This window comes from Colius striatus, chromosome 21, assembly GCF_028858725.1.
Source record: "Colius striatus isolate bColStr4 chromosome 21, bColStr4.1.hap1, whole genome shotgun sequence".
Lineage (NCBI taxonomy): Eukaryota > Metazoa > Chordata > Aves > Coliiformes > Coliidae > Colius > Colius striatus.
The window spans coordinates 9,387,135-9,399,878 of record NC_084779.1 but is presented as its reverse complement, the minus strand read 5'-3'; the positions used below and the strand labels follow the sequence as shown (position 1 = coordinate 9,399,878).

General features: G+C 61.2%; 2 protein-coding genes across 7 annotated transcripts in view; one reads left to right on the top strand and one right to left on the bottom strand.

Moving 5' to 3' along the window:
• MEGF6 (multiple EGF like domains 6) overlaps window positions 1–2,496 on the top strand; it is a 78,481-nt gene extending 75,985 nt beyond the window's left edge. For all 4 annotated transcript variants that reach the window (XM_062012859.1, XM_062012858.1, XM_062012857.1 and 1 more), the window contains 2 exons: window positions 128–256; window positions 703–2,496. In XM_062012859.1, the coding sequence (XP_061868843.1) occupies window positions 128–256; window positions 703–758 (185 nt within the window). In that variant the 3' untranslated portion in view covers window positions 759–2,496. The remainder of the gene's footprint in view (window positions 1–127; window positions 257–702) is intronic.
• Window positions 2,497–2,761: 265 nt separating this feature from the next.
• Window positions 2,762–12,354, bottom strand: ARHGEF16 (Rho guanine nucleotide exchange factor 16). 3 transcript variants are annotated; one of them, XM_062012863.1, is made up of 16 exons: window positions 12,259–12,297; window positions 11,898–11,989; window positions 10,915–11,473; window positions 10,230–10,281; window positions 9,695–9,864; window positions 9,188–9,244; window positions 8,650–8,810; window positions 8,222–8,374; window positions 7,510–7,639; window positions 6,780–6,854; window positions 6,162–6,254; window positions 5,409–5,563; window positions 4,912–5,091; window positions 4,488–4,561; window positions 3,979–4,080; window positions 2,762–3,637 (listed from the first exon to the last, which is right to left on the bottom strand). In XM_062012863.1, the coding sequence occupies exons 3-16, from the start codon at window positions 11,446–11,448 to the stop codon at window positions 3,498–3,500; spliced, it is 2,076 nt and encodes a 691-aa protein (XP_061868847.1). In that variant the 5' UTR covers window positions 11,449–11,473; window positions 11,898–11,989; window positions 12,259–12,297; the 3' UTR covers window positions 2,762–3,497. The 3 variants fall into 3 exon arrangements, with proteins under 3 accessions (XP_061868847.1, XP_061868849.1, XP_061868846.1); XM_062012865.1 differs by lacking the exon at window positions 11,898–11,989 and having other exon boundaries at window positions 12,259–12,354; XM_062012862.1 differs by lacking the exon at window positions 12,259–12,297 and having other exon boundaries at window positions 11,898–12,175.
• Window positions 12,355–12,744: the final 390 nt, after the last annotated feature.

Below are 12,744 nucleotides of genomic sequence, written 5' to 3'. Positions count from 1 at the left end.
CTGTCCTGTTCCACCAAAGGGAGGAAGTGAGGGGAAAGCTCTCTGCCTTCTCTTGCACGGCCCGAGCTCTGCCCATGGCACGGGGGAAGTGCCACCAAGCCGAGCCGTGCCTCTGCCCCCTCTGCAGACTGCCAGCCCGGCAGGTACGGCCCCGACTGCAGCCTGACGTGCCAGTGCGGCCCCAGCAGCTCCTGCAGCGCTCGCAACGGACAGTGCCTCTGCCTGGACGGGCACACGGGACCCACGTGTCGGGAAGGTGAGGTCATGCGGGCACTTGGGGGGCTGCAGAGGGATGGGGCAGTGCCCCTGCTCGGGCTCTGCCTCCTGGCCTGGGGTGGGTGGTTTTGGCAGCACTACTGTCAGCTAAACCCAGTCCTGTAGTGTCACACCAGCCTCTTCCCAAGGCCCTTGTTGGAGGTGATCTGTTCACCCTGCCCCAGCCCCAGAGGGAGGTTTTATAACACAGGCTGCATGTGGCACTGCTGTGAAAACAAAGCTGTTCAGTAGCCTGACCCCAGGTGTGCCCGTGGTGAGGGCGGGACACAGAGCCCACGCTCATACTGGAACTAAGTGATCCCATGCACTGACCACAGTGGAAAACCCACTCACCTGCTGGTGCCCAGGCTGTGACTGAAGCTGCTGGCTCCCTGTGGGTGCTGTGCTGCAGGGATGGCTGGCAGGATGGTGTGACTTGCTTTGCAGGTGGGACACTTCATCTGCCACTGGCTGAGCACTCCTCTGTGCTCCCGGGTCAGTAGCAGCCCCAATGCTGCCCCGTGGCTGCAGGCACCGACCTGAAACCGCTGCTCCAACCTGAGCCCGGCTGCAGAGAGGGGCCAGTGCTCCAGCTCCGAGGCAGAGCAGCAGTGCTGGAGGTTCAGCCCTGGAGCATCTTCCCCCTGGAGCCATGAGGACTGACCTGGCCCAGTTTCCCATCCAGCCGTGGAGCCCCCGGCACCCACCGCGTCGCCTCTGCTGCCGTGGGGGCTCTGGCTGCCCCAGCGGTGGGTCCTGTAGCTCCAGGAGCAATCCAGTCCCTCAGTGTGACCATGCAGCCACCTGAAGAAGCCAACAACCTACTGAAGGAACTTGTTTACAAGCCATGTGAGCAGCTGGTTATCGTGTCCCACGTCTGGGGTTGTCTGAGCCAGGCTGAAGCGGAGCCTGTTCCCCACACCGGCACGGGCTGGGCACTGACGCCAGTGACAGGCACCAGAAGGACCAGCTCAGGAGCAATTGCCAGCAGGCAGCAGACTTGCATCGCTCATGGCAAACTGCTGGCCTTCACCTTTTGGGTGCTGGGCTGGGGAGGGGGCTGATCGTGCTCCAAAGTAGGTATTTACGCCAAGACATTGATGGGAAGCTGGACAACTGTTGCCAGACGTGAGATCGTGCCTCCTGGGAAAAGAACCACCTCACTTGAATAGTCTTTTGTAAATGGAATTTGCAGGGGTCTGTTACTGTAAATTCTGTGCTGTGGGGCAAAGCTGGGCTGTGGCAGAGCCCGTTCTCACCTGCGTTATCCGTTCCTGTCAAACCCAGGAGCAGGGAAGGGGATGAGGAAGGGGCAAGAGCTGCAGTGCTGCAGCCACCTCCCAGCACAGCCAGGGCCCTGCCAGGCCCCTCACCTCTTTGCACAAAGCTCTTGGGTACATGGAGCCTGAGAGCTGACCACATCTGAAGCCCCAGGCTGTGCTGCAGCCGGGCTGGGCTGTGTGTGCTGGCCTCTCTGCCTCTGCTGCAGCTGCAGCTCAGCCCTGCCTGGCCCCTCTGCCTCTGCTGCAGCTCAGCTCTGTCCCTCTGCCTCTGCTGCAGCTCAGCCCTGCCCCACTGCTCGCCCTTTAAATTATTCCCACAGGGGCCAACTGAACATAATAAAGGAATTGTCTCTGGTGCTGACAGGTTGATTTCCATCTGTATATAACTTGTACGGTTTTGCTAATCCCTTTCTTATTTTATTGCTTCCCTAACAGTATTGGTTGCAGTAGGGATCATTCTTGTGAAGAAATGATGTTCATATAAGTCTGTAGTGAAGGACCAAACTCGTATGCTTACGGTTGTGTGTCGTCCGCTGGGTGAGCCGCGAGCAGGGAGCTGTTGTCCACGTGCCAAATGCCCCTGAGCCGTGCTGCCAGCGCTGCTGCCCCTGCTCCACACCATCCCCTGTCCCGTTCCCTGTGCCTGCAGCCGCTGCCCAGGCTCCTGGGGACCTGTGCCAGGGCTGGCAGCGTGTGGCAGCGATGCCCCTGGGCTGGGAGCTGCTGGCAGAGCCTGAGGGATCGGTGCTGACCCGCTGCAGCCCCAGCAGGAAACCCCACGGCTGAGTGTGAGACCTCAGCAACCCTCTACTTGTATTTTTTATACCACGATTCCTGTTCATGTTTGTTCCTACAGTCTGTTTGCTTTCCCTTCTCTCTGCTCAGACGCCCCCTCCTGTCACGGAGCACTGACAACAAGCTTTAACGTTAAGAGAAATAAAGAGCAAGTCTGACTGAACGGCCATTCACCTTGTCTCTCGGTCAACTGCACTCGAACTGTGCTGCCACTGACAGCAGGTTCTCAGGCAGCTCTCCTGAGATGAGCATGTGACAAGAACACACAGAGGCTGAACGATGCTGCCGGCAGCAGGAAACTTGCTCAGAGCTCAGAGTTGGGACACTGTGCAGACACAGAGCTGAGGGACGTCCCTCAGCACCCATGGGTTAAGCACAGGGACCCAGTGGTGCTGCTGCGGGTCCTTTCTGGGCAAGCAGAACAAGCCTTTCATTGGGATCCAAGAATTTATTGCTAATCCAGTTAATCCTTTAACAGCTTAATCAAAACAGACACATTACAACAACGCTGGCCCTGTGAATCCAAAGCCAGGCAGCATGGAGCTGCCTCACCCCAGGGCCTGCCATGGCTTCCCTGAGCCCGCAGCAGCCCAGCCCTGGCCCCGACCCCTCTGACCGCACCAGCCTCAGCATCTGCCAGTGCAGGGAGTGAGGGTGAGGCAGTGGCATCCCCTCACCCTGCAGAGCCACAGCTGTGCTCCAGAGAACCAGGAGTAATTGAGGGGGAAAAGAGAAAGAGTCAACAGGACAGACAGTGTGAAGGAATAAGCCTGGCAGACAGAATGAAACTCCTGCAGGCTTGAGACTGGGTTCCGCTGCCCCTGTGCCCCGGCTCGTCACACAAGGTGTGCAGCCGCTGCCAGCAGCACTGGCCAGCAGCGGGGAGAGCGATGGCAGCACGAGCCCCGAACACAGCCACAGCCCTTTGAACTCGAGCCAGCAGCCCAGCAGCTTCCCAGAGCCTGTTCCAGGTCACGGCTGTTGGCGCTGGCCGGGAGCACTCGGTGCCAGGGCTCACGGCCATCAGCCACCGACACGGCCTGAGGGGTGAGAGCTGCCGCCTGTGGCTGCAGCTCATCCCGCTCCCTTCTCGCCAGGGGCTCGGTCCGCAGCGGCTGGAGCCCCCCGAGCGGTCCCAGCAGAAGCCCCCGTCCCTGCCGGGTCCTACACGTCGGTCTCGATGCGCAGCCGCTCCATGCGCCGCACGTTGCACTCCACGGCCGCTCGGCTGGTGATGTGCCGGGCACAGCGCTGCGGGAACCAGCCCCGCTCGCCGTCCCGCAGCCGCTCGCCCCAGCACCAGCCTGCCAGCACAACGGGGCTGCTCAGCGCGGCAGAACTGCCTGTTCTGGGGTTTATTTCTCTCCCTTCTGAGGTTTCTGCTGCTGGCTGCCAGCCACAGCCACACAGGAGGCACCGGTAAGTGTGCTGGCAGTGCCACCTCCATCAGCTGCTGGGGACCTGCTGTCATCAGCTGGGACACGGCCCCAGCCAGTGCCATGGGCCCTGTCAGCGGCTTGAGCTTCCTGGAAGCTTCTGGAAACTGCCAAAATCCCGGTGCCCTGGGGTCTCTGAGGCCTCTCCCCACCACAGCCCCCCCCGAGGTGGCGCTCCCCGGCCGCAGCTCCCGCTTGCAGACACTCACCGTCCTCCTCGCCCAGCACCAGCACGACGTCCGCTTGCTGCAGGGACAGCTCGTCTGCCTGCTTGGCCAGGTATGCACAGGTTATCTCCACCTGCCTCAGCTCTGCAGAGGACAGCAGGGGCCTGCTGAGAGCCCAGCCTGGCACCCCTGCTTGGGGGTAACCCCCCAGGGCTCGGCCAGCAGCTCCAGCCTGGCCTGGCCGCCCACCCCACCGGGGCTCTGCAGCTCCCAATTCCCTCCTGTCCCTGCCCCTCATCTCTCCTTCTGCCCCCTCCAAGAACATGGTGAGAAATCAAATCTCTTCTCACCAGCAGCCTAAGGCATGCCTGGAATTTCATAGTGCCTCCTAGGAAACTAGCTGATAACTGCCTGGGAGGCAGCTCCTAAGGAGCAAGGTGTGGTACCAGAGCTCTCCATCCACACACATCCTCAGCTCCCTCTCCAGAGGAGAGGAACAGGGCAGATGCCTGTTCCTGCACCCGCTCTGGCTCATCCCAGCACAACGGTACCTCCTTTAGGGGTGGTGTCAGGCGTCTCCTTCTCTCTGTGCATCAGAGCAGTGATCCAGCGAGCACGCTCGCTCCTGCGGGAGGGAAAGCCCGTGTGACACAGCCAGAGAGACAGTGCATGTGTCTGTGTCCGTGGCACGGGGTGGGAAATTCCCAGAGCAAGGGGAGTCAGAGCAGGCAAACGTTTGATCAGAGGGTGCAAAGATGCTGCACAGGCAGCACACGCTGCCCCAGCACTGGGCTTCACTTGGACACGGGAAACTGAGGAGAGCGAAAGAAACAGAGCAAGGAGAGAAGCCCACACAGGTCCCAGGAGCAGGGAGGGAGAGGTGCATCCCAGAAGCCTCGGGGATCACCAGGGCACTCCTCCATCCCACAGGCAAGAAGGTTCAGCCTGCGAAACCCCCCACCCCGGGCTGCTCACAGCGTCTCTGCCGCCAGCACGACCTCCTCCCGCCGGCCCTCGCTGTCCTTCTCCATGGCCACGCGCAGCAGGTGCCCCCCGGCCCTGCCGGCAGCAGGGGAAGGAGGGTCCACGCTCTCCACCTTCTCCACCGTGACGTGGTCCAGCGTGGCGTAGTTGATGACGGTGTAGCTCTCCTCGCTGCGGCACAGAGCGGAGCGGCACCTCAGCCCCAGCTCACTCACCACCGAGGGCAGAGCGGGGCCGAGGCCGCCGTCCTGGGGGGACACGAGCCGGTGCCCGGGGGGGACGTGGCTCTGTGGACCTGTCAGCCACCCCCCAGGGGGGACGTGGCTCTGTGGACCCGTCAGCCACCCACCAACAGAGCAAGGCCAAGGGCAGCGGAGCTGGGTTGTCTCTCCTGGCCAGCAAGGGACAGCCAAATCAGGGAAATCCTGGGGATTCCCGAGGCTGTGCTGCCTGGGGAGCTGAGACTGGAATCCCTTCACTGTTCTCACCTCTTCTTCTTGGTTAGGATGAGGACGTCGTTGAACAGCAAGAGGTGGCAGAGGCGGCCGGCGCCGCGGCAGAAGATGCCGCCGTCCTCGGCCAGCAGCAGCTGCAGCTCCCCCCGCTTCAGCAGCCAGCGCGACGCCGAGATCAGCGGGAAGGGCTGCAAGGGACAGAGGCAGAGCCTGACAGCCCGGCTGCCTCACCAGCGCCACGGGCAGCTCCGGCAGCTGGGCTTGAACCCGCAGGGGGCCCCGGGGTCAGTCAGGACGGGAACGTCACACACTTTCAAACACCTTTCCCACCGCTCACTGCTCCGGCCACGGGCCACAGCAGCAGGGCACCACGTCAAGGCTTTACCACAGCCCTTTGGGAAGCTGCCCACGTCTGACAGGCCCCAAGGACAGGCAAAGCCCCATGTCTGGAGCAAGAGAGCGAGGGCAGACACTGCTGCCAGCTCCTCCACCCAGGCAGGACCTCCTCCCCTCAGGGCTGTCCAGCTTTCACCACTCGTCTGCAGGAGATGAAAGCTCAGAGAGAGGCAGAAGAGAAAGGAAAGGGTTGTGAGGGATTACCCAGGATTGCTCTGCTGAACCCCCTGAGCTGGCAGGGCAAACACCCAGAAACTTAAACGTGTCAGAGCAGGGAAAAATGGCCACATTGGGCATGGAGTGGTGCTGCTGCTCCTGGAAGGATTCCCAGGACAGGTCTAAGAGCACACTCCTGAAGATTTCAGCCCCACCACCTCCACAAGAGCTCACCTTCTTCTTTCCAAATTTGAGCTGTTTCTGCAGGGTGTACATCTGCTCTGTCCTCTCCATAGCACGAGCTCCCTCGTTGCAGTTCTTCACCAGCTAGAAGAAGAGGAACAGCCCATGGGAAGTGGAGAGTAGCAGAACACTGAGCTCAGCAGCTGCTGGGAGGCAGCCGCTCTGTGCTCCTGAGCCCAAGCCTGATGTAGGATCTGAGTCAGGTTGAGGGAAAGGCAGCTGGAGGTTCTGCCACGAGGGAGCTCCAGGAGAGAGATGGCACATTTGCCTAAATCTCCAAAGACTATGGCAAGTGTCACAGCTCACTGTCACCTGCAGGTCAGGGGGCTTCTGAGGGAGAGCACTAAAGGATTTGGAACAGAAGGGAAGGACACAGGGATGGGCCAAAGAGGAAACAAGAAAAGATCCAAGAAAAAGTAAAAAACCAAAGTCAGGTGAAAAAGGTGAGCAAGGGAGGAAGATGTGCACATCAGCAGCTATTTGGAGCACAGAGTATCAAGTGAACCACTGTAGGGAGGGAAACCCAGAGGCTGGATGGCGGAGCTGGGGCCAGGGCAGCAGCACAGCGTGCTGGGACGGGGAAGGCAGGAGCTGGCGGCTGGGCCTCACCTTGCTGATGGCTTTCAGAGCTCTGGTGGCAGCTCCATATGCTGCAGTGCCCGCTTTTGTTTTTTGACAGACAGTCTAGAATGTCAAGATAAGATGCTTTAGTGACACTGAAGGGCAGAGGACTCCACCTCAGCTGCTTCCCAGGGATGTGACACAGCGTGACCAAACAAGTTTAACAGTGCTGGGAGCTGTAACTGGTTTCTGCTGGGGCTTCCATGAGAGATACACACTGACCATCTCTATCACCCCTCACACCAGGCAGCCCCCTTGGCCCCTCAGCCCACTACAGACTGGGAGCAGTTACCAGAAGTCCCATGTCCAGCAGCTTTGCTGTTGGAGCAGCTGGGGCCAGAAAGTCCTGGGTTTCAGTGAAGTTTGTGCAAGATCTGCTTTCCCTTCCTGGGCTACCTGAGCATTAGTCAAGCAGGATGCTTGTGCCACCCCACCCCAGGTACCCAGACATAGCACAAAAGACCCTCACATCACTCGGGTGGACCCTCACATCACTGGGGTGGATGGTGCTCAGACGTGAAGCGTTGTTTACACAGCTTGAAGCTGCACATCCGACACTCACAAGGAGCACTCACAGATCTCTCTGGATTTAAATCCTGAATTCAGGCTGGGGCATCCCAGCCTCAGCTCCCAAGGGATAGAAGGCCCAGCCAAAGGCTGCCCCAGGCTCAGCAAACCACAGCAGGTGCCCAGCAATGCCACCGTGTGACTTACTTACATCCAAGAGCAGAGGCAGCCGTGTTACCCTCTGCATGGGGAGAATGAGAAATGATATCAGTGGCAGGCCTCCACATTCTGGTTTCCTTTCAATTTGTTTCAAGGTCTCTTTAAATAAGGGGTTTATGTTTCTGGAATAGGACAAGAAAGCACCATTAACTATCTTCTTCAGTGATCCAGATGTTCTGTGGGCTTTCCATGAACAAGAAACGCAGCGATGGCACTGCCCGTGCTGAGCCAAGAATGCAGCTGGGATGGAAAGTGGACTGACCCATTAGCAGGTGGTGGAAGAGCACCTGGAGGTGTGGAGTCCACCAAAAGGCAGGTAAAGTCATGGATGTACCAACAACTGACTTGTACCACTAGTTTGATCTGGAAATGAGCAGCCTGCACGTGTCCTAACACACCACACATCTACTGACCCACCTGACTTCAGCCTGTGGTGGCATCAACCCCACTTATCCCCATCCTTCACCCTTTCTACAGCACATCACGTCCTAACCACCTGACACAGAGACACTGAGGTCTAGAAGTCGAACTCTGCTCAGAAAGGAGACAGCCCTCCTTAGGGAAAAGGAAACAGGCTGAGGAGCCACATGCAGGCGATGGTCCTGCCCTCCCTGCCTGCTGCCAGTCAGCATCCCCATAGCCCAGAGACCCCTGGTCAGCAACTCCTTGGTGAACCCAAGGCCTGAGCACCCAGCAGTACTCACAGCAGCTTCTGAAGGGTCCTCTGCTGGTAGACCTCATTGGAGCAGTAGCTGATGTAAGGACTGAAGTGGCTGGAGGCGTGCTCTTCCACGATGTCACTGATGTCAGGAATGAGGACGTTTTCCTGGTGGCGCTTCTCCAAGGCTTCAAAGAAGCTAAGGAGAGAATGTCAAATAACTTCACAACTGCAAACCAAACAGGTGAGTTTGGTTGTTAAAACCCACTACAAGCAAATGGGGTTTAACAGTCGAAGCAGAAGCACGTAACAGGAGGAAGGCTCTGCAGGGGAGCGTTCTGCAGCACGGGGCGTTCCGTGGGATGGCTCAGCACCTTCAACAATCCCAGGGACAGCTGGTCTCACACTAAGGGAGCTTCAGAGTCCCTGCTCCAGGCTCTTGGGTGCCAGCCCCAGGCTGCCAGCCCCACTTGCCTGGTGCTGACCGTCAGGATGTCGCTGATGTTGGAGAAGAGGTGGTGGTGCTCCGTCTGAGTCATGGTCTCCTTCAGCTCCTCTGACCTCATGAAGTGGCACACCAGGACACCCAGGCTGTGCATGTAGGAGTACTCAGAAGTGATGATCTCAAACATGGCCTGAAAGCAGCGGGACAGCCAAGGTGTAACAGCACAAACGGACGAACAAGGCCGTGAATCAACACTTGCTGTCTCTTATCTGTGTTTGCTTGGCACGAAGCCACTGGAGATGGCTCTGCTCCAGCAGCACAGCCTTCCCTGGCTCATCTCATGCACTGCCTGACCTACACCAGCAACCTCAGTGCACTGGAGTACACTTGGGCATTAGTAAGCCACAGCACTAAGATGCTTTCCCTTCCTGTAGCTATTTCTCACCAGCATTCAGAGGAGCCAAGAGGTGATGCTGAGCCCTTCCAGCACTGCCCAGCCCCACAGTCACCCCCTGCACAGCACCTGAGCCCCTTCCAGCCCCACACCGAGCCCGGGGCTCCTCTCACCTCCTGCCGCCGGCGCTCCTCGGGCGAGATCCTCGGCAGGATTCCGGCTTCCAGCACCTGCGGGGCGATGCCGCGGTCAGCCGCCGACCGACGGTCCTTGATCGCCCTCTAGCGCGGTCTGTGCCCGGCCCCGCACCGAGCCGGCAGCTCCCGCCGCAGCGCGCCCCGGCCCCGCAGCCCCCCGGCCCCGCAGCCCCCCGGCCCCGCAGCCCCCCGGCCCCGCAGCCCCCCGGCCCCGCAGCCCCCCGGCAGCTGCTGGTTTTCCCCTCCTGGTCTGAGGGTGAACCCCCCGCAGCAGCTCCTCCGGCACCCCAGCAAGTCTGGACAGGAACCGTGTGTCCCAGCCAGGGCTGGGTGGCCCCAAAGCATCCCATCACGAAGACTAAAGCTGCAGAGTTACACACTCCCAGCTCGCCTGGGCAGCTCAGAGAGCCTTTAAAACACACAGAGCTGTGGCTGCAGCACGTAACAAGCCAGGGAGGGTACGTGGGGCTGTTCGGATCCTACCTCTGGGAGCTGGCTCCAGGTCACCTGTGCCGGGCGATAGGTCTGCACCACGATGGTGGTGTCTGGAGGGGATGGCTCAGCTGGGACGGATTCCTCCAGCAAATCCTCGTCTGACTCATGGCTGACAGAGTTCAGACCTCTCTCACGGATTTCCTGATACAGCCGGGGCTCTGCAGTGGAAAAGGCACGAGGTCAGTGAATTCTCTCCCAGCTGTGGCCCGTGGCTTCCCGTCCCACCACCGCCACGAGCCCTGCACGAGCACTGGCCAGGGCTGGACTTTGCACAGCACCGGTTAAGCAGCAGCTCCTGCTCCCAGCAGCTCCCAGCAGCCAGCACAAGGCTCCTGTGTTTGCCCAGAGCAAAGCCGAGCTGGGAGTGCTCCATTGTGCCCCAGGGAGTGGGAAAGCAGCAACACTCCTCTTGCAGGGCAAAGCCCCAGCTCAGGGACAGGGAGCAGCACACGTGGCAAAGGGGTTCCTGAGGGACTGGCTTTGTGGAGAAGCTGCTGGTGCCCTGTGGGGAACTGGCACTCACGGTCCTTGAACGAGCCGCCGCGCTTCTGCACCCGCTTCCGACCGAAGGCTCTCTGCAGGAGGAAGGAGAATGTGCTGAAGTGACTGTCCTTCTGTGGCCCTGGGAAGCATTTAGCTCCTCCAGGAAAGAGGGGAAGTTACCTGGGCGGCCAGTCAGCAAATACCACCCACTTCTTTCAGCCTGAATTTTGGCTGAGCCTTTGTTTGCTCACTGAAGTGACTCAGCTTTCACCTTGTGTTATCAGGGTCATGATCTGAACCATTTTGTAGTTATGCTGCTGCGTTTCACGTTGAGCTGTCTCACACCTGGACTTTGCCTGCACTGGAGCCTCCTTTTCCCCAGCCCTGCTTCACCCATGTTTGTGTACCACCAGCCGCCTCCTCAGAGCCACACACCCGGCTCTCCCCACCCTGCAAACACGCCTGCGCCCGCCAGGAGCCCTGGCACAGCCAGTTCCACTCCCCACAAGCGCCACGCCAGCTACTCCCGTGCTCCCCAGGGACTCCCAGCGTCTGCCAGTGACACTCTGGCTTCCCCAGGCACCCGTTACCGTGCTCTGCCAGCTCCACGCTGGGCTCACCCAGCTCTGTAACCCACAGGAGCTGCAGCAAAAGGCTCTGCAGATCCACGTCAGGGGAAGCACAGGCTCAAAAAGCAACAGGGTGACGGTGGGTGCCAAACCCACCTTGCTCCTGCCAGGGCTGCGGGCGGGCAGGGCGCTGCCTTCCTCCGACACGGGTTTCAGCGAGGGGACGGCGGCCAGCGGCTCCGGCTCTGCGGCCGGGCCCTTCATGGCGGCGCGGTAGGACATGTTCCTCAGGTTGCGCTTGAGGGACCCCACGTCGTCGTCCTCCCCCTCCGCAGCGACACCGGGCACGGACGCGCGCTTCGGGTCGGGGCCCCGCGGCTCCCGGCTCGACCCTCCCGCCCCAAAGCTCTGCGTCCGCGAAGGGCTGTTCTTGGTCTTGGTGGAGACGGCCAAGCTTTTGGGGATGAGCTGCTGGGTCCCCACCTTCAGCGCAGCTGGGCTGTCGGTGCTGAGGACGACGCGGTGCGGCTCGGCCGCGGCGGCAGAGCCCAGGGCAGCGGGCAGCGGGGCAGGGCCGTGTGTCCCGCCCAGGGACGTGGGGCTGGGGGGCTGCGGGCGCACCGGGTGGCATCGGTACTCCAGGAGAAAGGTCTCGTCATCCACGGAGCTGCCAGAGGGGCTCCGAGACATGATGATGGCAGAAGGAAACAGAAACCTGCGTAAGAGAGACAGCTCAACGCCTTCTCGCAGTGAGGCAGCGGGTGTGTGAGCCATGGCCAGGGGATCATTCCGCACAGGGAACCTTGGGATGCCCCCTCTTAACCCCCTTCAGGGCTGAGTCACCAGCACCAGCCTTTGCCTTCCTGCCTCCCACCTTTTGAGGCTGATGTGCTGTGAAAACCTCAGTGGGAACCTCACGGTGAGCTCTGTACTGCTCAAAGGTTCTGCCTGTCCCAAACCGCTCCACCCCACATCCTCAATCACCTCCCCAAAGCTCCTCACCCAGGGCTGAGCCCTCTGTGCCACTCCACCAACTGTACCCTACAGAACACCTGACGGCACATTTTACACCCACTGCCTGTCCCATCACACGATTCGAGGAACAACCACGCTTTAATCCCTCCCAGCTGAGCTCTCACCGTCTGCCTTCACCGTCTCAGCCGTTTGTTTTCAAAGTCCACAGACCAGGAAACGAGACACCGAGACCTGAACAACCCCCCTGCACCGGCGACTGGCGGAAGGCAGAACAGACCCACAACAGAAGCCCATCTGAGCAAGATGCTGCTCGTTTTCCTGCCCTTGGCCAAAGCGCCGCATTCCGCTGCGGCTCGCCCCGAGCGCCAGCCCGAACCAACCCGACGGCCGCAGCGCTGGGCGCTCCCGCAGCCCGGAGGACGGGCCCGTGTGCGGGGAGGGGAGCGCAGCCCCGCCGAGGCCGCCCCGGCCCCGCCGCACAACGGCCCCGGCAGCGCCGGCAGCGCCGAGCCGTCGGCTACTCACCGGCGGAACAGCCGCTCCGAGCCCGGGACCCGCCTCCAGCCGCGGGGAGGGGAGGGCAGGAGCGGGGCCGCCGCCTCCCGCGCCGCGGCCGGGCCCGTCCCCCCGGGCCGCACTTACCTCGGAGCACGGAGCGCCGGGCCGGGCCGGGCCGGGCCGGGGCGGGGAGGGACCAGCCCGGCCCCTCTCGCTCATGCGCCGGGGAGCGGCGGAACGGGCCGGGCAGGAGCCCGGGGGGTGCCTGGGTCTGGCAGCTGGGACCGGTCCCAGAGGGGTGGGGGCTGGAAGGGACCCCCTGAGCTGCTCCAGCCCCTGCTGCAGCAGCTGCCCCTGGCTCAGGGGGCACAGGAACGTGTCCAGCTGGGGTTGGGAACCTTGAGCAGGAGCCTCCACACCCTCCCTGGGCAGCCTGGGCCAGGGCTCCCTCACCCCAGCACCAAAGGACTTTCTGCTTGTGTTCCAGGGGCATTTCCTCGTGCCTGTCGCCCC

Excerpts from the sequence above, each read along its gene's own strand:
- ARHGEF16 (XM_062012865.1), bottom strand. The coding sequence starts at position 11,448 with ATGTCTCGGAGCCCCTCTGGCAGCTCCGTGGATGACGAGACCTTTCTC. Across the intron at positions 5,564-6,161 it reads TCAAATTTGGAAAGAAGAAG|CCCTTCCCGCTGATCTCGGC; the intron begins GTGAGCTCTTGT and ends TGTCCCTTGCAG. Across the intron at positions 5,092-5,408 it reads ATCCTAACCAAGAAGAAGAG|CGAGGAGAGCTACACCGTCA; the intron begins GTGAGAACAGTG and ends TCTGTGCCGCAG.